The sequence below is a fragment of the Humulus lupulus genome, chromosome X (assembly GCF_963169125.1).
Source record: "Humulus lupulus chromosome X, drHumLupu1.1, whole genome shotgun sequence".
Lineage (NCBI taxonomy): Eukaryota > Viridiplantae > Streptophyta > Magnoliopsida > Rosales > Cannabaceae > Humulus > Humulus lupulus.
In genome coordinates, this window is record NC_084802.1 from 1,572,392 (window position 1) to 1,597,325 (window position 24,934).

The window sequence follows — 24,934 nt, forward strand, 5'->3', positions numbered from 1 at the left end:
TTTCCGTGCGATCGATCGAGAGACGCCCCACTGTTTGTCCTTGTTCCAAGTCCAGAATTTTGCTTCTATTTTTCTGGAAATGGATCTCACTTTGTTCCTCGTTTTAACGTACGTAGCAAAACACTGCCCACTACTCACTGCACGCATGCTTATTAAGCAGGTGCATGCAGTGTCCGTTGGTGCAGTGAGTAGTGGGCACGCCTCATGCAGTGAGTAGTGGGCAGACTCATTTCCGAATAAAATGAGGCAAAATTCTACACTTGGAACATGGACACACAGTGGGCGTCCCTCGATCGATCACACGGAAAAAAAACAAAAATAAAATAAATACTCCAACCAACCCGGCCGAGACCCTCTCACTCTCACTCACTTACTCACCCTCCTTCTTCTCTCTTCATATACTCAAGACAAGCCCTCCTCCATGGCTTCCTCTTCTATTGTACATTCCACGGCAATGCAAACACTACCACCACCTTCCACCCCACCCCACAAGCCCCAGCCATGCAAGAACCACCACCCCACCCACAAGCTGCTCCGGCTATAGCTTCTTCCTCCGTTGCTGCTGGCCACCTTCCACGACCATGCAAGCACCACCTTCCACCCCACCCACAAGCTATGGCCATGCAAGCACCACCACCCCACCCACAAGCCCCGGCCATGGCTTCCTCCTCCATTGAGAGCCACCTTCCACGGCCATGCAAGCACCACCACCACCTTCCACGACCATGCAAGCACCACCACCACCCTCCACTCCACCCCACCCACAAGTCTCGGCCATACAAGCACCACCACCCCACCCACCTTCCACAACCTTTGCACAGATGACAACCCAAACCGATCACTCTCCGATGACAACCCAACCAGAGGTGAGCTTATCAATGAATCAATTATGGTATATATATATATAAATATAAAAATAAAAATATATCATTAACTGTTCATCGATTTTGATATAGGATACTCATCAAAATTTGACTGTCCCTCCAGCTCGTTCAAATTTGACTGATGAGGATGTGAGCTTATCAATATTTTTTTAATGAAAATATTTTTATATTAAAAATAAAAATATTTCAGCCACTTTTTCCAACAAATAATTTATATAAAAGGTTTTTAAGATAATATGTTATTTCAAAATGTAAATATATTTTTATATAAATATTTTCATTTTTATTTAAATATATTATATTAAAGAATTGACTATTGATGTATTGTCTTTTTAAATATATATTTAAAATTTATGTGTTATATATTTTATTTGCCATTAATATATAATGTATATTTTTATTTAAATACCATTTATTTTATTTATACTGTAAATTTTTTTTTTGATTGTGATGAATTGTTTATTTAATTTTATTAAAACATATATATTTCATTAAAAAATATAGTTTAATTTTTAAAACGGATAAGGTGCGTTTGAACGCAGTACTTCACTAGTATATATATATATATATTTATACTAACCTTCTTATATAAGTTATTTACATTCTAATTAAACAAAAAAAAAATTAGACTGAAAATAGAATATTCCTCCTCATCAGTCAAATTTGAAGGAGTTGGAGGGACAGTCGAATGGACAGTCGAGTTTTGATGAGTCTTCTATATCAAAATCGATGAAAAACAGTTAATGATATATTTTTATTTTTATATTTTTATATATATGTATATCAGAATCGATTCATTGATAAGTTCACCTCCGGTTGGGTTATCATCGGAGAGTGATCGGTTTGGGTTGTCATCTGTGCAGAGGTTGTGGAAGGTGGGTGGGATGGTGGTGCTTGAATGGCCGTGGAAGGTGGCCCTCAATGGAGGAGGAAGCCATGGCCAGGGCTTGTGGGTGGGGTGGTGGTGCTTGCATGGCCGGAGCTTGTGGGTGGGGTGGGGTGGAAGGTGGTGGTGGTGGTGTTGCTTGCATGGTCGTGGAAGGTGGAAGGTGGCCAGCAGCAACGGAGGAAGAAGATATGGCCGGAGCAGCTTGTGGGTGGGGTGGTGGTGCTTGCATGGCCGAAGCTTGAGGGTGGAGTGGGGTGGGGTGGGGTGGAAGGTGGTGGTGGTGGTGCTTGCATGGTCGTGGAAGGTGGAAGGTGGCCAGCAGCAACGAAGAAAGAAGCTATGGCCGGAGCAGCTTGTGAGTGGGGTGGTGGTGCTTGCATGGTTGGGGCTTGTGGGTGGAGTAGGGTGGAAGGTGGTGGTAGTGCTTGCATTGTCGTGGAAGGTACAATAGAAGAGGAAACCATGGAGGAGGGCTTGTCTTGAGTATATGAAGAGAGAAGAAAGAAGGTGAGTGAGTGAGGGTGAAAGTGAGAGTGTATCGGGTTGGTTGGGGTATTGTATTGTCTTGAGTATATGAAGAGACAAGAAGAAGAGTGAGTGAATGAGTGAGAGTGCGAAGGTAACGGCTGGGTTGGTTGGGGTATTGTCTTGTTTTTTAGTATTTTGGGTTTATTTATTTATTTTATTGTTCTTTCTTTTCCGTGCGATCGATCAAGGGACGCCCCACTGTCTGTCCTTGTTCCAAGTCCAGAATTTTGCTTATATTTTTCCGAAAATGGATCTCACTTTATTCCTCGTTTTAACGTACGTAGCAAAACACTACCCACTACTCACTGCACCACTGCATGAGGCGTACACTGCCCACTACTCACTGCACCACTGCATGAGGCGTACACTGCCCACTACTCACTGCACCACGTACACTACATGCACCTGGTCCTAATAAGTATGCGTTCATGTATGTAAATGACAATTCTTTTTAAATCATTGCATGGAGGTATGTACGTACGTAGGTAGGTACTGAATACGTACGCAGGTAAGAACTCACCAATAGCAACATAACACAATTCTAAGCAATAAATTAAATAAAACATAGCACAATTAGCTAGCAGCATCAGTTAGCTATTATCTACTGTTCTGCCCTATCTTTCCATTAGAATCAAAGTGTTTTTATTAAGCATAGATCGTTGGCCAACAATATTTTCATCCTTCAAAATCTTCTCAAAGTTATTCTAAGAAATATATATCAAATAGATGTTTGGTTAAGATAGATCTAAGCAAAACATATGATTCAGTTGACTGGTATTTCTTTGAGGATCTTCTTAACGCCTATTGTTTTCCCAATTGGTTCATAAGTTGGATCATGGTCTGTTTAAAAGGGACTTCTTACTCTTTACTATTGAATGACAGACTTCATGGAGCGTTTAGTGGGATGAAAAGATTGCGTCAATGAGACCATATATCTCCTCTTCTCTTTGTATTGATTATGGAGTATCTTACTCGGTTACTGATGCTAGCTGCCCAGCAAAAGGAGTTTAGATTTCATCCTCTTTGTAAACACTTGAAGCTTGTTAATCTCTGTTTGCGGATGACCTCATGCTCTTTTGCAAAGGAACTTATACTTCAGTTCAAATATTGTTTGATGGTTTCCGTAGTTTCAGTCAAATTTCTAGTCTTGTTGTAAACTTATCAAAGTCTCACATTTATTTTGGTGGAGTTCATTTGGAGGAAAGGAGAAAAATCTTACATAGCTTGAAGATTGAAGAAGGTTCATTCCCTCTGAAATATTCGGGTCTCTATCTTAGACCAACTAAATGGAGGGTTGAGGACTGTGGTCTAATTCTTAAAAAAATTCAAAACAGATTACATTCGTGGTCTAGTAGACATCTCTCATTTGCAGAGAGATCTCAACTCGTACATTTTGTTTTGTTGGGTATTCAGACCTATTGGATGAGTATTTTTTTACTCCCTCAAAGAGTTATTCAGTACATTGACAGATTATGTAGGAATTTTCTCTGGGGAGCAAAAGGCAACCGAAGTAAAGTGCATCTTTCCTCTTGGAATCAGGTGTGTTTACCCAAAAGCTTGGGTGGGATTGGGTTTAAAGAAGGTTATAAGTAGAATATTATACTGATGGCTAGGTATATTTGGGCTGTGTCTTCTAAACAGGATTCTCTTTGGGTCAAATGGGTAGCTAATATTTATCTCAAAGGGCAAAGTTTATGATCTTATAATTTGCAATTTGATGTGAGCTGGTACTTGAGGAATCTTATTAAGCTGAGGGATCATTTCTCTCCTAATGTGTTAAAAGGCTGCGGTGTCCAAAGAGAAATTGAATCTGACTAGCCTTTATATGCATCTGTTCACAAAGAGAAGGTTTACTTTGACAAGGTGGTTTGGTGTAAGCTCTCTATTCCGAATCCCTCTTGAGTCTTGCCTCTGTCCTGTTTGTGAATTAAACAAGGAATCGCATGAACATCTGTTCTTCAGGTGTCCTACTCAGCAGGTGCTTGTTCAAGTCCAGACCTGGTTGGGGCATCTGATATGGCCTCCTTCTTACTCTGATTGGCAGAAATGGATGGAAGGAAGACCTAAGGGCATTATGCAAAAGATTAGTGATGTTGTTCTTGCTGCTTCAGTGTACTATATTTGGTCTAACAGGAACGGGTGTATATTTGAGGCTTATTCTTGTTCTGTTCCGAAACTGAGCTATATGATTCTCTTGGGGATTAAAGCCAAATTACTTGATATTAGGAGTTCTAAGCTTAAGGCTGGAGAGAAGAGTTTGGTTGCCTATATTCAAATGCTGTATAGTTGATTTGTTTTGTTTTTTTTAAATAGTCAGTTTGTAAGTTGGTTTGATTTGGTGGAATATAATTATTTTCTTATAAAAAAAAAATAATAACTAGGTTACTCTAAAAACTTAAAAAATAAAATAAAATAAAAAAGCAAGATAGCACCTGAAATTTTTGTGATACGCTCAAATCTGGCTTGCACCTGAGAAAATAAATCATACATGGATAGTTACACAAATATATAGTACAATTATACAATGATTCTTAATTAATTAAAAGCCAAAATAATATACTATAATATCGATTAATATTTACCTCATTCTTTATATATTATTACTCCTAATCTTGAAGCAATTTCTTTATCCTTTGTCATCAGGTGATGATTCTTCCAACTTCTTCAAATAGTGTATAATTTTTTAAAGAAAACTAGAATAAATAACACAAAAACAAATAAATAATATAAGTAGGACAGAGGTAGGTCTTAACTCCAAGGTGCCAAAAGATTAAAATAAATTATGAAAGGCTTAAATACAAATTTTTATTTAAGAAATTTGGGAACTAAGAGCACATATAGCATATTATATAGAGTAACTTACATTGGTTTTTTGGGATAGAAAGATCTTGGTTCAGAACGAATGACAATAATTCCATCACGGCCAAAGATTAGGATTTCTTTTCCTACACCGGGTAAAAGCATAGTGGCATTCAAGTTCTATTGTGAAACTCTTGAAAAATTGTTGATATTTTGAACATCAAGTCATGCAAATAAGTCTAGCCTAATTCTTACCCATGCTGTCTTTGTAGGATTTTGATGAAAAGAGAAATGGGGTTAATGAATTTGTACGTGTACTCGTTATCTTTCATCCCTGTCCTCCTATAGAAGAAAAAATCTACGGTAAGTGCTCTCAAGAAGAATTTCAACCACATGCAAAACAGAAACACTAAACTACTAGATAAACCAAGTTAATAATTGTCTAATAAATAAAAAAAATCAATAGAACACTGCATCTAAACAAGCATGATCCTCCACAACCATCAAATAGGACTCGGAACTACGATTTCATGATCTTAGTGTCTTGAGAAGAGAGGTGAAACAACTAAAATGAGAGTCAAATGAACGCTTGCACCAAGTACAAACTTAAGAAGAAATGTACAAATTTTGCACATAAATAAATTTAAGGCTTATTTGCAGCAGATAACCTTAATGTGCCCTACCTTTGGCACTTAAGTCCCTAATCTCAATATTTTTTAATCCACAATCTCAATAAATAGTTACAACTTTCAGTTTTTCTACTTGAACTGTCTATTATTGGAGTTAAATATACATGCAAGTGGCATGTGATTTTTAGTCTGTGGTTGAATGAAATTATTAAAATTATTAGGGCCGTCTTTACATTTTCTCTCTTCTCCTTAAATTTTAATCATGATTTCTTCACTACTATTCCTCGCTGCACCCTATTCGCTCTCATCCTCGACCAAAACATTGCTGTCATAATTTTAATTTTTTCCATACCCGACTAAGAATCAAATGCCACTCCAATGTGTATTCAACAGAAAAAATACAGTTCAAGTAGAAACACTAACACCTCACAGCTGCAACTATTTATTGAGGATTTAAATGCAAAAATATAGAGATTGGGGATCAAAATGCTAAAGTTTTGCTGCAAATAAGCCTAAATTTAACTATGAAAGTATTGTACCTCATTATCATTGGACGGACTGCAACTTCAGTATTGGCAGACCTGTCTGTACCATCTGAAATGCGGAATACTGCTTGAACCCAGCGCCTAGGACATTTCACATGTCTTCAGAAATCAGAATTTATAAAAAAAATATGATAAAGTATCTATTTATGCACGGACAAGACTGTTTACCGGTTCATTACTAACTCTCGTGATGGGTTCTCAACTCGTTTGCAGCACAAACCAAGTTCTTCAACATCAAATCCATTGTCTTTGAACATGCTTGTCAAGAACTCATTTGAAAAATAGAATGCACGCTGGAAATACAAGGGAAAATACTCAAGCTAGAGAAATAGAAATGTAAATTACTGAAACAATAATACTAATGTGAAACACACTTACAGTGCCATCACCCCTGACATAAAAATTTTCACTGATCTTTTGATCCTTGCTAATTAACCTTTCCTGTAAATTTCCATACGATATTAATACCAGGATAAAGATCAGTCTCGAAATGTATCAGACCAATGTCCTTAATTCCATATTACAATTTGAAATACAGCCATAGAGACTTCAGAAAAAGAAAAAAAAAAACCAATATTTTTTAAGAAAAGAAAAAGGGCACTGCACAGAGAGGCAACAGATCAACCTGAGCAAGGTCACCAGTGGTATAATCACGAAACAGCACATAACCACCTGGCTGGCAAACAATACAAGACGGGTTTCATCACACACAAAGAAGTAGATGATTTATTATGGAAATGAAAGCTTCTGCGTATATTTCTCAGCTAATCGGAGACATGGGATCGCTTACCTTAAGAACTTTTCGAACATTCTGTAACACTAGAGACATCTTCTCTGGAGACACTGCAGACAGCACAAAAATCTGCTTAACATGTCAGCCACTTCATAATAACAGTCTGGGTAAGTTTGCCCAATCAAAAGGCAAGTAAAAAAGCCTCTCCATCAATGAAGTTAAATATATTAATAAAAAACAATATTTGGTCAAATACCATGATTACAATATCAACAGGAGACGGAGTTATGTGATCTTTGAGGTCATCAACAGTCAGATCACAAACAAATGCACTAACATGTGAATCTCTGAAGTCTTTATGTGCCTGCAATTAGCATACAAAAACTTTATCATGTCTCAGCTTTCAGGGTAACTGGACTTTTAGCCATTTAAAACACCTGCAACAAGCCTCACTGATTCTCTCCACAACTCGAGTATAGTTCGCGTGACAGCAAACCTTATATATGTAGCAAGTAGATGGTTCTTGTAGAATACGAGAATTTCAAAGAACTTCTAAGAAAATAGTAACCTCAGTAACAAAACATTCAAATATTGTATATCTTCTAAAACCAACGGCCACAATATCCAGATCAAGCCCGTACAAGAATCTTGGATTTTTTTAAACCACATCAGAATGGTACAATAATTTCTTTTCTGAATTATGAAAGTTATATAATTAGCCAAGGTAGGATAGATCTCCACAATTTCAGACAACCAAAATTACCTATACATGTGATGCTGTAAACAATCCAACACAAGTATTACATCTTACCAACCAATAAAATATAAGAAAATTCTAGGACTTATTAAAATCCTAAGGTTAAGTACACAAGGTAAAGCTTTTGAAAGGATGAATACGAACCGTTAACAGCACGTTGTGAAAAATCACATGCATATACAAAAATATCTGGGTATGTAGCAACCAATGGAAAAATGGTATTTCCAGCTCCACAGCCAATCTGCTCACACAACAATGTCAACAATCAATGTCTGAGTTCAAACATGGAGTGAATCATATGTTTTGTTGCATCAAACCATATGAAGATCAGTAGGCTGAGAGCTGAGAATATTTGTTTACCTCCAATATGGTTTTTCTCCCTGCTCCCTGGAAACAAGAAAATCAATATATGTATTGGAAATTCTTAAAAAGAAATACACAAAATTCATTTCAATTCTAAACTTACAGAGAAGTAATGACCCCATTCTTTGTCCAAGTAGTGTCGATCTTTAAAAAACTTGTTATTTTTAAATCCCCTTATAAGCTTACACATCACATATATTTTTTACAACCTACAACAGAAAATTAACCCAACCCATTTACAGTTACAACTTACCCCCTTTAGCCTCCATCAGAACAAAACTCTATATATATTTATATGTAAAGGCAGAGAAGGAAAGAAAATCATCACATCAGTAAAAGTTCTCCAAGATCCGTGAGCTATCTCCAAGAAGTTCCAGAGAAAAGAGAGTTTGATCTCATGAGGGTTTCATGCAAAGAAAGAAAAAGAGTGATAGTTAGAGAAGTGGAAAAATAAGAAAAACAGAGAGAAAGTAAAGGAGATCAGAGTTCTGAGGTTACCAGTCAAAGTGTGTGGCTTGGATCCTCATTGTTGTACCAGAAACCTTGTGAATAGTGCTAATGACTGAGTCGCACCCCTGAGGCGAGCTCGACGAGGAAGTAGCCATTTTTGGGTGAACCTCGATAACTACTGTGTTTGGTTTTTCCTCTCTTCTGTTTTCTCTTATTCTCACTTGAATTTTTCTGGGCTGTTTTCATTTTCTGGGTTGTTTCTTTTTCTGAGTTTATGAATCTTTGCCCTAGAAGTTTCTCTGGTTTTTGAGAGAAGAGTGTACCCGAAGAAGACAGATTGATTTCTCTCTTTTGAATAAATGAACTGACCCCTTTTTTGATTGACAGGCTTTATTACACAAAGGAAATAAAAGGAGCATCATTTCCATTTTGGAAAAAGCCCCAAAAATCAAACACCCATTACAGTCAAAATTAGGGATTTGAGATTGAGAGACTCAAACGCAATGAAACAGAAAATAAAAGAGGATTTTCGGTAAAGACGAAATACATCGGGTCTCGTCGGCGAGGCGAGCGAGATCTTCATAATGGTAACGATAGTTCTTGTTGGAAAGGGGCACAGATCCGTTCTCCCATCGTCAAAGAGCTCGATCTCTGTTCAAGCTTTAGTCTATAAAAACCAAAATCCATGGATGAGAAGCTGCGTAGAAGAGAGAAGAGAGTAGGTTCGTCTCGTCTGGGTTTGTACTAAAGAAGAGATGAAACCAGTATGTATTAATTGCAGTGATGCAGTGCGGTACTGTGTGAGTTGACTGATCATCAGAGAGAGAGAAGACTGGTGCTGAGCATGCGTTGGGCTCTGAATTGGCCAAGCTTAACATGTCTTTTCGTGTGGGTATTGCTGCAGCTACTGAATACTTGTCCTCCCAAAATGGCCAAAACAGCTGGTCCTTTCTTCACCAACAGAGAAGAACTTCCTTCCTGATACATGTATGTTTCTCCATTACTGAATTATTGTCCTCCCAAAGTGGCCATGGCAGCTGGTTCTTTCTCCACCAACAGAGAAGGACTTCCTTATCCATGTATGTTTCTCCATGCATGATCACATTGTTGATTCACCACTATTGGACTCTTGGTCCACTTTTTTGAATTAACAAGTATTTATAACAGGGACTAGGATTTAATCCCGCTCGGTACGGAGGCGGAATTGGTGTCGTCTTTTCGTCATAGTCGTTCATCCATTTATGTTTAATACAGGGACCATAAAATCCGAAAAATAAAAAAAAAATTGTATACACCGATTTTTCAAATATCGAAAAAATTGAAATTGATTAAACCGAACACTGAAAAAACCGCCCACGGCGCAAACTGTCACTGTTCGATCAGTTTGAAAATTTTGTCCGGAGCGACCGGCGGAATCGAAACCGACCGAACAATATAATATATAATAATATAATATTATATAATTATTAATTATTAAAATTATTAAATTAAAAAATATATAAAATTATGTTCTATATATTTATATTTTAAAAATACACAAAAATAGATTCTAACAATCCAAAAATTTTAGTTTTTTAACTAAAACTTTCAAAAAAAAATAAGAAATTCGGTCTGCAGTCCAAAACGGTCGGTTTTTTCTTTTAACTGGTTTGGTCGGTCGGTTTTTGGATTGCACCAATTCGGACCGAAAACCGAATTCTAAATTTTATGTTATGAAAAAATCGCCCAAACTGACCGATGCTCACCACTAAGTGATAGACTCTTAAAGTTGTGATCGTGACCTTTGAAATAAAGAAGGGAGATCTTGTGGCTAAGAAACAAGATTGGATGGGATGAGATGAGAAATTACTAGTGACATTGAGCTGACATGGTAGTAGGCTATATATAATATAATATAGATATCTATTTTATATAAAAAATGTGTAAATAACGAAAAAATTTTGTTTTAACGATATATTCTTATATTTAGTAGAATATTCTTATATTTAACAGTAGACTGTAAACATGACTTAAACTTAAATAAATAAATAATTAAACAAATTAAAATAAGATATTTTACGATGATAATTATTTAAAAATAATAAAACTATATATTTTATAACTTAAATAAAACTTAATCAAACTTAATATTATATTAAACATATAATATATAATCCTTTGTTGTGACTGTCAAATTCAAAAACTAGAACATACATAAACTTAAACAAAAATAAATAATTTATTGATTAAAATAAGATATTTTATGATAATTTAAATAACTAAATCATATTTATTTAAAAATAATAAAGACATATATATTATTTTTTTATCTTATAAATTTGTATGATAGTTTATTTTTATCAAGTGATTGGAGTTTTTTTCTTTATCAAATTCACCAAGGGCATTGCGAGATATATTAAAATCTAAAAATAGTTGATGCATATATACTACTGTCTACACTATGACTTTTTCTATTCTTATTTTATTTCTATTATAAATTTCTTTTTAAATATTATTCTATTTTATATATATGTCATGTAATCATGTAAATATATATTTATGTCAACGTTATGTTTAAATGTCATATATTTAAATATTATTAATATAATTATTTATATATAATATAGAACTATAATTCATTCGATTATAAAAATATATATATTTTTTAAAAATATAGTGAACCAGTTTTTATTAAAATTATATATAATGTTTACAACTTTAAAACTAAGCAAACGTGCATTGCACGTTGCTTTTACCTAGTATATATATATATGAGATTTCTTTGGTGCGGCTGTACAAAAAGCCGCACGGTAGGGGTGTTTCCTTTGTCCATTCGTGTGAGCGAGAGTGAAGTCCACTCTTGCAGCAGATTTTAAGGTGTATTACACACGCGTCAGAGGAGAGTGAAGATGGGTTATTGGAGTGGGGCCAGGGACATTAGAGAGTGATTGTGACATGTCAAGATCTGAAGTGTTGGGGTCTCTTTTGGGCCGTACGGGCCTGATGAATATTTGGGCTGAATTCTTTGGGTTTGGGATTACAAAAATGCTAACATCTATATTTTGGCTCTCAAAATTGACACTTTCTTTATTTCTTTTTAAGCTTGGTTTATTTTTTTTATTTTTCAGATTGTAAAAAATACACTATTTCCCAATAAAATAGTCACAAATTAAATGAAAATTAAATATTTTAATTTATAAATATTAATACATATTTATTATTATTATTATTATTATTATTTTGTCTTTATTACTCTAAGTTGTTTTGGTTTTGTTCACTTGGACTACAAACATTTGAAATTTAAGATTTTTTTTTCAATAATACTATTAAGTTCTTAATAATTTAGCTTTAGTTTCTCACCATATTGTTATGCATAATTATTTTTATTTATAAGAATTATGGTAGAACATATAACATATTTCTATTATCACTCTATTGATTGTGACTACATTACTATTGTTGTGTTTTGGCAAAGTTAGTAGGTTTTAGATAATTTATTGAGTTTATCTTTTTCTTTTACAACACAAACATTTGAAAGCCAAGGAAGAATATTAAAAAAAAAATCCTTATATTTCAATATTTTAGTATTTAAATAGGAGACTTTCAAGAAGTTTTGGAGTAGTAGTCCCTTTTTTCTTTTATATATATATTTTTAATTAAAATTTAATAATAATTTTTTGTTACCTAAAATCTCTAAATACTGATTTCTCGCTATGTCATTGTTTATAAACATAACCCTCCAAAAACCACGATGAATGGTGAATTTTATCATATTAATATTTCAATTGCTTTGGTTGGTTATTGTTTATCAATAGAGTTTTGGATGATTTTTTTTTTTGTCACAATCATACTCATTTCACTATAGAAATAAAAACAACGAAATAGGAAAAAGTACCTGTGGCATGACCCTATAATTAGACTCACTCCTCTCAGTTTGGAAACTTAAAATAAAGCAAAACAATATGCTATTACAATTTATAAACACACATTTATCCACAAGAAACACATTTTCATATAATAATAATAAAAAAAAAAGTAATGCATAAATATATAGCTATAGCCTGATGCTATTACATCTATTTTTTATAACAAATTTATGGCAAAAAAGCAGTGGTTCACTGGTGATATTATCAACGCAGGACATCTATTCTAAATAATCAATAAATATATAATAATAATTTTAAATATTTATAAATAGAAATATTTAATTCTCATTTGTAAATTATCAATATATTTACGTTACTCTATTACACTAAAATTTCGATCATGAATAAATAAGTCTCCAATTATAGTCTCATAGAGAAATCTTAAATTTCAAATGTTTGTAGTACAAGTGAACAAAACCAAAACAACTTAGAGTAATAATAATAATAATAATGGTTTATACTTTTTTGGACCCTATGTTTTGTCTCATTATTTGTTTGGACTCTGTGTTTTAACAAATTACTTTTTGGACCCTATGTTTTGTAAAATGATTAAAATAAAACCCTAAACTCAATTTTGATGAAGAAAAAATTGAATATAACAACACAATTTTTAAGCAGAATGATTTTATTTTTGTTCTGAATTATTAGTTTGGTAAATTATTTGTGATTTTAGTTGAGAAAACATTGACCAAAATCGAGTTTAGGTTTCTATTTTAACCATTTTACAAAACATAGGGTCCAAAAAGTCATTTATCAAAACACATGGTCAAAACAGGTAATGAGACAAAACACAGGGTCCAAAAATGTATAAACCCTAATAATAATAATAATAATAAATATGTATTAATATTTGTAAATTTTATTGGGAAATAGTGTCTTTTTTACAATCTGAAAATAAAAAATGAAAAGAAAAGAAACCAAGCTTAAAAATAAATAAAGAAAGTGGCAATTTTGAGAGCCAAAATATAGAGATTAGCATTTTTGTAATCCCAAACTCAAATAATTCAGCCCAAATATCCATCAGGCCCGTACGGCCCAAAAGAGATCCCAACACTTCAGTACAGCAGTCTGGGCCCCACTCCATCAACCCATCTTCACTCTCCTCTGACGCGTATGTAATACACCTTAAAATCTGCTGCAAGAGTGGACTTCACTCTCCCTCACACGAATGGACAAAGGAAACACCCCTACCCATGCGGCTTTTTCGTACAGCCGCACCAAAGAAATCCCCTATATATATATATGTATACATTTGTTAGGTGTAAGTCTATAATTATCTATTTATTAGAAATTTGCTCAATTTGATTTTTTATAATACTTACGTACTTTGTATTTTGAAAACATAAATATTTGATATTTTAATTAATAAAATTTTATTAATATAATCCAACTATCAATAATTATATATAATTTATAACTCATATAATTAAAAATAATTTAATTAAATTAGTAAAATTTTATTAATTAAATTTAAATTTAAAATACTAAATATATATAATTTATCATCACTTATTGAATATACATAGCCGGTGACACCATCATCTCCCTTCCATTGGACAGAATAAACAAATAAAAATCTATTATTATTCTTCACATCAATCAAGCGTGGGGTGCTAAAATATTTGGATTAGGCTTGGGCCTTTTTCGGCTTTTGGGTTTGCAATAATGACACTTTATTTGAGTTTAGTCCTCACTTTAGTTTCTTTCATATGGATTTTTATAAGGGAATTTTTCAAATATATGGCATTTTGGCTTTCAATGTGCAAAAATATAGGAGTTAAACTTTCTTTAATTTGTATGGGAAAATTTAATTAACAAAAACTTAGTTTATGGGAAAACTAATCCCATATTGAAAATCAAAATTAATAAAAAAAAAATCAGCAAAATAAGGGCTACTGTAATAATTAACATAGCCAAAATTCCTTCGGCCAAGTCACATATCCTCTTTCATTTTACCATAACCGCCTCAACAACATATATAAGCCATTTTTTTTTTAATCCCAATAATAGTTAAAAAAATTCTAGCGTTCAGCTAATATGCACAACCATATAATTAACTTTTTTAAAAATTGTATCAATATATATGTGTATATATATATATATGTAACTACATACCATCATAGCACGTGACGAAACCTACTTCACGAACTCGTCCGAAGTCCCAGGAATGGTTCAGTCGAGGTGAAGCGCTCTCTCCACCTCCCCCATCCCGTTATCATCTTTGTCCTCATCAGTGGTTCCACCGGCGTCTGATTTGCTAGAAGCTCGCCTCCATGATCTCCTAGAAAGCTTCATTGGTGAGCTTAGGCGCGTACCGGAGAAAGAACAAGAACGACGACTCCAATTCTGTAAACGACAAGAAATATAGAAACCCATTTGGCGGGGCCAAGGACAAAGGGAATTATTTGGGGGTAGAACTAAAGAGGGCGAGACTACAGAGAGCGAATCCATGGCGGCTAGCGGTGTTATGCTAGAATCCAATGAATATGGAGCTATGAGAATTGTTTCAACTATTTTTTGGGTCTTTATGTAATATTGTTGAACAGTTGGCTTGGTCGGCGTGGTAGAAAAAAGGGATAGAAAAAGTTCTCTGCATAAACGGCTGCTTAACTTGAGTTGGTGACACAAAAAAACTGGAAAGAAGGTTGAAGAAGGAAAATTGGCTTTTTGTGATTCTCTGTGAATCTTTGGATATTTTCTGCCTCATGTCCGCGGGTCTGGGTAACTGAATTAGACGGGTCAATTCGAATGCCCATATTTTTTTTTATTTATTCATTAGGAAAATTAAGTAACGACTAGATTGCCATTGTAATGATCCAATAGAACTTGAGTCAGATCTGTTTTTTTTCTATCTTCATATCTATGATAACTGGTTACCTTTTGTTTGTATATTTTAGGAGGTAACTGGTTACCTTCACATACACGAGATCCCAAAAGTTTGTAAACAAAAGATAGTTACATCAAACATTACAAAAATAGCTTACCTAAGCGGCAAAATCGAACTAATGTTCTACGTTCCTCAAAATACCTTGACTGTGATGGTCAAGCAGGCCGAATATGTACGTGCCACTCCAAAGCTCTCCAACTCATGGTTAGTTACCCTTAGCTTGCCCTTACCTGCACCATAGAGCACCTGTGTGCCGAGGCCCAGCAAGAGAAACCCCATAATACATAATAATAATCCAATTATTCATAAGCAATAAACATATGCTTCACAGACGATAAGTGCATTCATTCCAATTGTATACATCATAAACATGTTTCACAATTACAAGTATATTTATTTCAATCATATGAATCATTCACACGACCCAGGAAAAACAACATCGCCAAGTGAGTGGGGATAGCACTCTCTAAATGAACTCGCTCTCACAGCCTACGTTATACACGCTTGTCGATGGCCTGCGTTACACGTGCTTACTGACCGACCCCACGTTCATTCACGGTGGCCGAATATAGTTCATATCGATCCTCCACAGATAATTCAATGCTAATATGCATAGCAACTAATTAACTCTATGTGCATATGTCAGTTTTCTTACCTCAAGTCCTGGATGATGATCCTTTTTCTCGAACCTCACGGAAATCCTAGTCACAACATAAATGGCACACTTAATAGGAACTAACTCTTAATCACGGGTTTTAAAACTAAACTGTAACTCTCGGGACTTCCCATTCCATTAAATTGGGTAATGGAATCGTCCCTTCCCCGAGCCCCCAAGTGAGTTCCCAAATCCCTAAACAAATGCACCCTAAAACTGCATTAGCGTCGCGGTACTATTAGTGGGGTTAGGCATAGTCAAATGTTTCAAATATCACACCTAGTAACCTAATTAGATAATGGTTACCAAATTCGTTCTCAAATTATGAGAGATTAGCTTGGAGGTTGCAATTTGTGGATAAAAATGATGTGGCTTCCTCATTATTAGGGCTCCTGAGTAACAAAGTGGGATATTAGGGGATGTTAGTACAATTAGTGGAACTATGCATAGTCAATTGCTCTAAATATCATAACTAGTAACCTAATTAGTGGAGGTTACCAAGTTAGTTCTTAAGTTATGATTTATTAGCTCAGAGGTTGCAAGTTGTGAGTATAAGTGATGTAGTTCTCTTCATTAGAAGGGATGTTGAGTGAGCAAATGAGATATTGGAGATATAAGTAACACTAGACACATTCAAAATCTTTCAAATATCACACCTAGTAACCTGATTAGTGAATGGTTACCAAATTAACTATCAAATTGTGAGACATTTGCTTGAAAGTTGTAAATTGTGAGTACAAATGATGTGGTTTCCATGTTATTAGTGCTCTCGAGTAATTAAATGGGATATTAGGGGATATTAGTACTTTTAGTGATACCAGGCATAGTCAAATTATTTCAAATGTCACACCTAGTAACTTTATTAGTGAATGGTTACTAAATTAGTTCTCAAATTATGGTAAATTAGCTCAAAGATTGCAAATTGTAGTACAAATTATGTGCCTCCCTTCAATAGTAGGGTTGTTGGGCGAGTAAATAGGGTATTAAGGATGTTAGTACCATAAGTAACACTAAACACGACCAAAATATTCCATATATCACACCTAGTAGCATAATTACTAAATGGCTACCAAAGTAGTTCTCAATTTATGAGAGATTACTAAATGATATATCAAAATATTCCATATATCAGTATTTATTATGATCAGTGTGCAAAATTCTACACCCGAGAAATGTACTACAAAGTGGAGTCGGAAATCAAAAGAGAAAATGCGTATTTCATCAGCAGCTATGAAGATCATGCAAATCACACTATCTTCAATGTTGGAAATTTTAGAGACGGTCAAACAAGATATAATGTCACTCGTACTCTTGGAACAAACCATTTCGAATGCAGTTGTTTATTCTACGAGACTAACGGTTACCCATTTCAAAGGTTGCAAATTGTAGTACAAATGATGTGGTTCACTGCATTAGTAGGGTTGTTGGGCAAGTAAATGGGGTATTAAGGATGTTAGTACCATAAGTAACACTAAACACTATCAAAATATTCCATATATCAAACCTAGTAACATAATTACTAAACGGTTACCAAATTAGTTCTCAATTTATGAGAGATTAGCATCCGAGCGAGTCCAGCGCCTGATTCTTGGCTCAAACACGTGACTCGGTGAATCGAAATGAGTCCAACTCTTGTGTAATCACCCTAATGAGTGCCTTGGTCACCCGTAATGATTTGCATGGAAGCCAGTGCACCCAAAAGAGCGCCGAAAGGGTGATGATCACACTAATGCGTGACTCGGTGCATCCGAACGAGTCCAGCGCCAAACTTCTGACCCGAACCCATGTCTCGGTGAATAAATCCTACTGGCACTTGTTCGGGAGCACCGACTTCCCTGCAAATTATTGCGTTGCACTGGAACACTTATTAGGGTGATTATTATTATTATTATTATTTAAAAAATAAGCTTCATGGCTATATCAATTGCTATGTAATAACTTCTCACCATTTCAGTGACTTCAATAATACTATACATATATATTCAGTATCTATTTAGTGACTTTTCTAACATAAAAACCAATAGCATAAATACATAACATCTACATCTACATCTATATCTATATAGAATTAAGGGATACCGTTACCAGGTTCACCACAGAAAGCATCTGGCTCAAAAGACCTGGCTGAATCATCATTGTAGACTCCATGTATGACTCTCATCTCATCTTCATAAGATCTATAAGAGTCATTTTGAGTCTCATCAATGTTGACCAGAAAAACAATGCATATCAACAATGAGAGCCCCAAACCAACTAGTGTGTACTTTAATCTGCTCAGCACAGGCTTCACCTGTTTGTTTGGATACAAACAAAGTACTAAGTTACAAAACAAAGTCTAGTTTAGTGTTTGGTTAGGATAAACTTCAGTACTTTCTTATTTCCTTGGTTAAAATCTCAAACAGTAACAGTCAAATACAAAAGTGCTCAAGTGTTCACTAGAAGGAAGTCAAAGTCAATAGAAGTATGTATGTGGTGCATGCATGGATCTTTTTATATAGAAATTCACAAGAAAGATTCAAAATCATACATGTTATTCAATGTATTTGAGTAATAAAACAAAGCTAATATGAACATTAAACAAATAGCAGGTTAGTTAGGGAAAAATCAGACTCACAGAGAATGAACCAAGGAGCCGATCGCGTGCCAAAACTTCAGCAGTCTTAACCCACATCTGCCATTAAAATTGAATTTTAAGCTTCGCAAATGCGCAAAACCAATACACCAAAGGGAAATCAACATTTACTAGGTTATTCATCCAATCCAATTCAGTTAAATATTTGTTTTTAACAATTTTTGTGGTCTAGTCTAATCTAATCTAATTTGTCTTCAATAATCAATCTAGTCTAATTTGATGATTTTCTTTTCAGTTTTGGTTTTTAATATTTCATGTCAATTTGAATATTTCAACTATTAAACGTAACAAGAATATTTTTTTAACAGCCAATAAAAAAAAGACTTAAACATATAATATCATATATAGATTGGATTGATTGTAAACGAACTTTTAACAGTATCATTTGTGAAACAAAACAGTCCATTTTAAAAAACAACTATTGACATTATAATCAGATACTCAAAATTTTCTTAATTGAATTAGATCAAACCGGCAAGGCCAATTCGGATTAGATTTTAAGCAAAGCACCTCTAGTGAAGATAAGTGAAAACACAACTTCCAATGCAATATGCAAACATTAATATGCCTATGTTATATCTACCACAAAAATAACAAAACATTATATTTAGACACATTTGCACCAGTAATTGATGACATTAAACAACTTAAGTGTTTCATTACATTAATGACAGTTAAAATAAAAGTCATTATCCATTAGGTTTTGTTCTAATTAGTAACTAAAGTTTTATTGTTTATTTTTTGAGTTGTAAAGAAATGAGAACTTAAAATCTCCATATTGGGAGAGGAGCCTACCACTAATTTTTGTGAATTATTGAGAGTTCTCAATTTGATTTTCATGTAAATTACCTAGTCAAATTTCATGTCTTAATACAAGATAAGCCTAGGGTGTATTGTAATTTTAAGATTTTTGACATAAAATTATCATGGAAATCAGACTTTCTTTCTCCAAATTCTTCAATTTCTTTCTAACCTTTCTCTTTCTCTTGGTTCTAAATCACTTTGTTGACAAATAATTTTACTTTATGTACATGTTTGAAAAGTATAAGTGGATTTGATATGATTAGATTGGAGAGTAGTACCTAGGAGGGACTTGAACCTCAGATCTTGTAAGTGTAATAAACCACATGCCTAACCATTTAAATTACCTCTCTTTCTTTTTCTCTTTACAACTTGAGATGCCATTAAACAACATGACTTAAGAAAAGGCATTGTTGAACTAATTCATTTGACATAATGGATTCACAATTTCCTTTCTAACATTTAAAATGACAGCTTAATATAATTGTGGTAATTAAATTACTATTTTAAATAAGCTTTCTGCTATTCAATGATAAGATGTGAAGAAGGCAGAAAAAATGAGAACAGAAGGTTTCAATAAGTAAAGAAAACATACATACAAACAAACTATGTTACCTTACAACTAAAAGTTTACAACTTTTATTATAAACTCCCTAAAGCATTTTCAGGCAAAAAGCGCAGAAAAAATAGAGTGTTGAACTCAATAAGGGTAGCTCGAAAGGCCAGACATGTAGTTTGATCAAGTCTTTTTTGAATATCTACACAGCAGTTGCTATAAATTTCTAGTTCCCAAATATTATAAAGTTAAACAGAAAATCGAGTTTCGTGAAGAAAAAAAATAGCTCGTCGATAGAGATTGTGCATACCTGACCATCATACCACCCTGTCTCTTCATCTGTAACAACATAAGGTTAAAGCACCCTATCAATAATGACCCATTAATAGCAGTAAACTAAACTTGGTTTACTTGCTCAAGAAAATGCAAAATAGACAAACCAAATCTCATATACACAGTCCGATCATCTTTAGACACCATAATAAAACACAAAAAACTAATACAAATACCTAATAATGAGTAGCTCAAATAGTCAGTCATATAAATGGCTCTCACAAAATCTAAAGTTCGGATCTTTTCGATACTTACATAGCAATCGTTATAGTTTTTGGTCTCCATGTATTATAGAATTAGGCAGGAAAGCTTAAATTTAAAAATGAAATAAATACACGTACATACAATCCCAAGTTACTTCTTTTTTCTTTAATACAATCACCATTTTCCCTGGAAAGTGTCTAATAGTTTCCAAGTAACCAACCACAAAACTAACACAACAAACACAAATATAAAGAGAAAACATAACATATACATGCAGACATGTTTACCTATTAAAAACAATCCCAAGTTACTTCATTTTTCTTTAATATCATTATCATTTTCCCAGAAAAATCTTCCAATGGTTTTCCCAGCAACCAAGCAGCAAACTAACGCATCGAACATAAGTACTTATGGAGACAACACAGCATATATAATCTTACATGTTTACATATCAAAAAATCAATACATACAATCCCAAATTACTTCGTTTTCTCCAATACCATTTCTCAGAAAAATCCCCCAAATCATTTTCCCAGCAACCAAACAGAAAGCTAACACATCATATATAAACAAATAAAGTGAAACAAAACATATCATACATATATATATACATACATTCGACAGTGGCACTAAGCAATCGATTGCCCACATAAGCCCAGCCAAGGTACATCCGTACAACGGCAAGCGTAACCACAATAAGCCCACTCGAGACAACGCAGAGCAACCGCTTCACCGGCTCGGAGTTGGGTCCGGCGGCGCCGAACCAGGCGACAGGGAGGCCAACAAGGAGAGCGAAAGAGGCTCCGGTGACAACCAAGCGAGAGCAGTACTCGACGAAGTCGCCGGAGGCCCACGAGAAGGGGAAGGAGGTGGATAGGGTTTGGTACTCGTTTATGGGCTGCTGGTCTGATGGAACAGGGCAGTTGGTTTCGCTTCCGTTTCTGGAAGAGGAGAAGGGTGTTTTGGGGAGAAGTAATCTTGAGTTGCCATGGAGGTTTGGGTTGAGAAATCTTGGGTTAGGGTTTGGGATGGGAAGGAAAGAGGAGAGAGATGTCGATGGAGGTTTTGGAGGTAAGTATAGGAGTGTTGAGGAGGCCATGGCCATGGCTGAGCTCTGTTCAGCTGAGTTTTCACTTTCTAGTTTTTAAGATATTTTTTGTACTTAAAATTTTATTAAGAAAAAACAATGCCAATTATTAAATATTACTCAACTTTTAACAACCTTTTATTTTATTTTAGTTCATATTAATTAAAATAATATTATTTTTATAAATTTTAATTTTTAATATTACTTTAATTTATTAATTATATGATAGTGTGAATTTGGTTAAGAAAAAGGTATTGTGAAAATAAAAAAAATTATGAATTATAAAAAGGTAAATAAATAAAAAATGGTTTATCTATTTTTCTACTGTGTGTTTTGTCACATTAACTATTTGGATCATGTGTTTTGATAAATTACTTTTTTAGACTCTATGTTTTATAAAATAGTTCAAATAAAACCCTAAATACGATTTTGGTCAAAAAAATTTCAACTGAAATCACAAATAATTGATCAAACTAGCAATTCAGAACAAAAATAAAATCATTCTGCTTAAAAAATATGTTGTTACATTCAATTTTTCTTTATCAAAATTAAGTTTATGGGTCTATTTGAACTATTTTACAAAATATAGGGTCCAAAAATAAATTTTTTAAAATACAAGGTTCAATCATGTAATCAAAAAAATACATGGTCCAAAAAAGTATAAACCCAATAAAAAATATAGAACTTTATGGTGCACCCATTAAAATGAGGTGTATTGTGTATTCTGCTCGTGTTTTCGATACTTTGATCATTTTGATGAATATTTTTTATAATAGTGTACATTGTAATTATTTAAAATATATTACAAATTTTTGAAAAATTACGAATAATTTACCGTGCTAAAAACAAGATTCAAATAGTCTCTTGCACTCGTGATTATTTTTTTATACAAGTAGAAAGTAATCAGTTTGAACTATTTTTCGGTATTGTAAAGTATTCGATTTTTTTTTCAAAAAGTTGTAGAATATTTTAAATAACTACAATATACACATTAAAAATAATCTAAATACCGAAAATACGAACGGAGTGCACCCTAAAATTTCCCAATAAAAATATTCATTAACATAATATAAATAGTAAAAATAATGGACAAATACAAATTGTTGTAAACATTACATTTCCTTCCTCTTGCTTTCATTAAAATTATTATTGTTAGTTTTAACCCCAAAAAAATGAGGGTAATTTGATAAATTTACAATATCAACACATTAAATTAGTAAAATAATTTGGATTTATATGTTTTTGTCTTATCACCTATTTGACAAATTACTTTTTGAATTCTGTTTTGTAAAATGATTCAAATAGATCACAAACTTAATTTGGATGATAAAAATATTAAATTTGATAACACAAGGCATAATAATTGTGATTTTGTGATTTTGTTATAATTTGGTAAATTATTTATAATTTTATTTTAACCAAAATCAATTTTGATCCAAACAACTAATAAAACAAAAAAATAGATAAAAAAAATTTATATTCATTAGTCATTCATGTAAATTTATAGTGTTTTGAATTTTACAATATCAACACATTAAATTAGTAAAATAATTTGGGTTTATATATTAGTTTTTGTCTGATCACTTATTTGGACTTACAAATTACTTTTTGAATTTTATTTTGTAAACCTCAAACTTAATTTCGACGGTTGTGATTTTGTTATTTATACTTTTATTTTAAAAAATTTATAACCAAAATCGATTTTGATCCAAACAACTAAAAGACAAAATAATGGGTAAAAAAGTTATTTTTTTTAAAAAAATTTAATTTTTATATTCATTAATCATTCGTGTAAATTTATAGTGGTTTGAATTTTAAAAATTATATAAATAAATTGTATGTTGTAAAAGGTTGAAAAGAAATTACGTGAAGAACCGTTTGATTCGCAGTTCTCCTCTAAAACAGTTACCATTCCCAATCCCAACAAACACTCTCCCTCATCTCATCCCTGTCTTTCTCTTCTCCGATCATTCTCTCTCCGAAACTCCAACCTTAATTCCTCAAAACTCGACCACAATGTTCCGCGTAAGCAACACCGTAGTGGGTCTCCTAAACGCATGCACCCTTCTCGCCGGAGCAGCAGCAATCGCCACAGCAATCTACCTCCGATTCCACTCCGGCACCGATTGCGAGAAGGCACTCCAGAACCCTCTGCTCCTCCTCGGCGCCTTCTTCTTCGTGGTCTCGCTTCTGGGGTTGGTCGGAGCATGTTGCAGAATCAACTCCCTTCTCTACGCCTACCTCTTCCTGATGTTCTTGATGATACTGGGTCTCATCGGTTTCACCGTCTTCGCTCTTCTCATCACCAACAAAGGCCTCGGCCAAGCCATCTCCGGCCGCGGCTACAGAGAGTACCGACTCGGGGATTTCTCTCACTGGTTGCAGAACTACGTCGTCAACGACCACAACTGGGCTGATATTCGGAGTTGTTTGATCGAGGCTCGTGTTTGTAGCAGTACTGATGATGATGATGATGATCTTCGTAATAATAATAATAATAATCTCTCCCCTATTGAGTCCGGTTGTTGTAAACCGCCGTCGTACTGTGGATTTCAGTACGTGAACTTCACGTTTTGGGAGGTTCCCAAGTCTGGTCCGGCGGTGCCCGACACCGATTGCCGGACCTGGAGCAACGAACGGAGTTCGCTCTGCTACGACTGTAAGTCCTGCAAGGCCGGAGTCTTGGCCAATATTCGAAAGGAGTGGAGGCGTTTCGCCATTTTTAATAGCTGTGTTCTTGTTGTGATCACTGTTGTTTACTGCATTGGTTGTTGTGCTACGAGGAACAATAGATCTGGACCTCGTTCTAAGTTTAGTTTATAGAAATAATTAATGTTATTACATATATATATATATATAATATTATATATATGTAAGTGATGATCGATCAGTTGTATTAGTTTTTGTTATGTGAAGTAATAAAATATATTCTTTCATTATCTTCGTCTTCTCTGGTTATTTTCTTCCATTGTAAGAAAATTAAAGAAGACGACCCAGAAAAGTTATCAGGAAATTATTAGTGTTAGTTAGTTGTTGATTAATTGAACTGATGATGATTTATTTATAAACTCATGTAATTAAATAGATTATTAGAGAATTCGATATTGATTTATTTGTGTTATTAAATTAATACTGATTTTCAATGTTCATATTGATAATATTTATGCTGATTCAGATTTATTTTATTTTATCATTTTCAAATTTATTTGAATCCATGTATCTTTTCACTATTTGAGAACTAAGAATTGAGAATAACTGTTTTGATAAAAAAAAATTGAGGATAACTGTTAGTTGGTT

At 33.8% G+C, this 24,934-nt stretch overlaps 3 protein-coding genes across 8 annotated transcripts in view; 1 reads left to right on the plus strand and 2 right to left on the minus strand.

Moving 5' to 3' along the window:
* Positions 1–9,722, minus strand: part of LOC133805170 (uncharacterized) — a 20,756-nt gene extending 11,034 nt beyond the window's left edge. For 2 of the 6 annotated variants that reach the window (XM_062243271.1, XM_062243272.1), the window contains exons 1-13: positions 8,456–9,722; positions 8,125–8,151; positions 7,909–8,005; positions 7,264–7,371; positions 7,065–7,136; positions 6,900–6,950; positions 6,653–6,715; positions 6,443–6,567; positions 6,269–6,355; positions 5,356–5,442; positions 5,165–5,246; positions 4,884–4,994; positions 4,734–4,770 (exon numbers count right to left, since the gene is read on the minus strand). In XM_062243271.1, coding sequence (XP_062099255.1) covers positions 5,219–5,246; positions 5,356–5,442; positions 6,269–6,355; positions 6,443–6,567; positions 6,653–6,715; positions 6,900–6,950; positions 7,065–7,136; positions 7,264–7,371; positions 7,909–8,005; positions 8,125–8,151; positions 8,456–8,457 — 747 coding nt within the window. In that variant the 5' untranslated portion in view covers positions 8,458–9,722 and the 3' untranslated portion in view covers positions 4,734–4,770; positions 4,884–4,994; positions 5,165–5,218. Of the gene's footprint in view, positions 1–4,309; positions 4,365–4,733; positions 4,771–4,883; positions 4,995–5,164; positions 5,247–5,355; positions 5,443–6,268; positions 6,356–6,442; positions 6,568–6,652; positions 6,716–6,899; positions 6,951–7,064; positions 7,137–7,263; positions 7,372–7,908; positions 8,006–8,124; positions 8,152–8,230; positions 8,337–8,380 lie in introns of those variants that run through there. The other 4 variants (XM_062243273.1, XM_062243276.1, XM_062243275.1 and 1 more) reach the window with 4 other exon arrangements.
* Positions 9,723–17,529: 7,807 nt separating this feature from the next.
* Positions 17,530–21,714, minus strand: LOC133803870 (uncharacterized protein ycf36). The gene is made up of 5 exons (XM_062242013.1): positions 21,166–21,714; positions 20,324–20,352; positions 18,639–18,695; positions 18,110–18,314; positions 17,530–17,859 (listed from the first exon to the last, which is right to left on the minus strand). The coding sequence occupies exons 1-5, from the start codon at positions 21,653–21,655 to the stop codon at positions 17,828–17,830; spliced, it is 813 nt and encodes a 270-aa protein (XP_062097997.1). The 5' UTR covers positions 21,656–21,714; the 3' UTR covers positions 17,530–17,827.
* A 1,745-nt stretch (positions 21,715–23,459) lies between these two features.
* On the plus strand, positions 23,460–24,491 carry LOC133804172 (tetraspanin-11-like). The gene has a single exon (XM_062242341.1). It carries the CDS (start codon positions 23,654–23,656, stop codon positions 24,458–24,460), a length of 807 nt encoding a protein of 268 aa, XP_062098325.1. The 5' UTR covers positions 23,460–23,653; the 3' UTR covers positions 24,461–24,491.
* Positions 24,492–24,934: the final 443 nt, after the last annotated feature.

Coding starts and splice junctions, on each gene's coding strand:
- LOC133803870 (XM_062242013.1), bottom strand. CDS start 21,655: ATGGCCATGGCCTCCTCAACACTCCTATACTTACCTCCAAAACCTCCA. Junction 20,353..21,165: donor GCTTAGTGCCACTGTCGAAT/GTATGTATATAT, acceptor ATGTTGTTACAG/ATGAAGAGACAGGGTGGTAT. Junction 17,860..18,109: donor TGCTTTCTGTGGTGAACCTG/GTAACGGTATCC, acceptor AATAATTTGCAG/GGAAGTCGGTGCTCCCGAAC.
- LOC133804172 (XM_062242341.1), top strand. CDS start 23,654: ATGTTCCGCGTAAGCAACACCGTAGTGGGTCTCCTAAACGCATGCACC.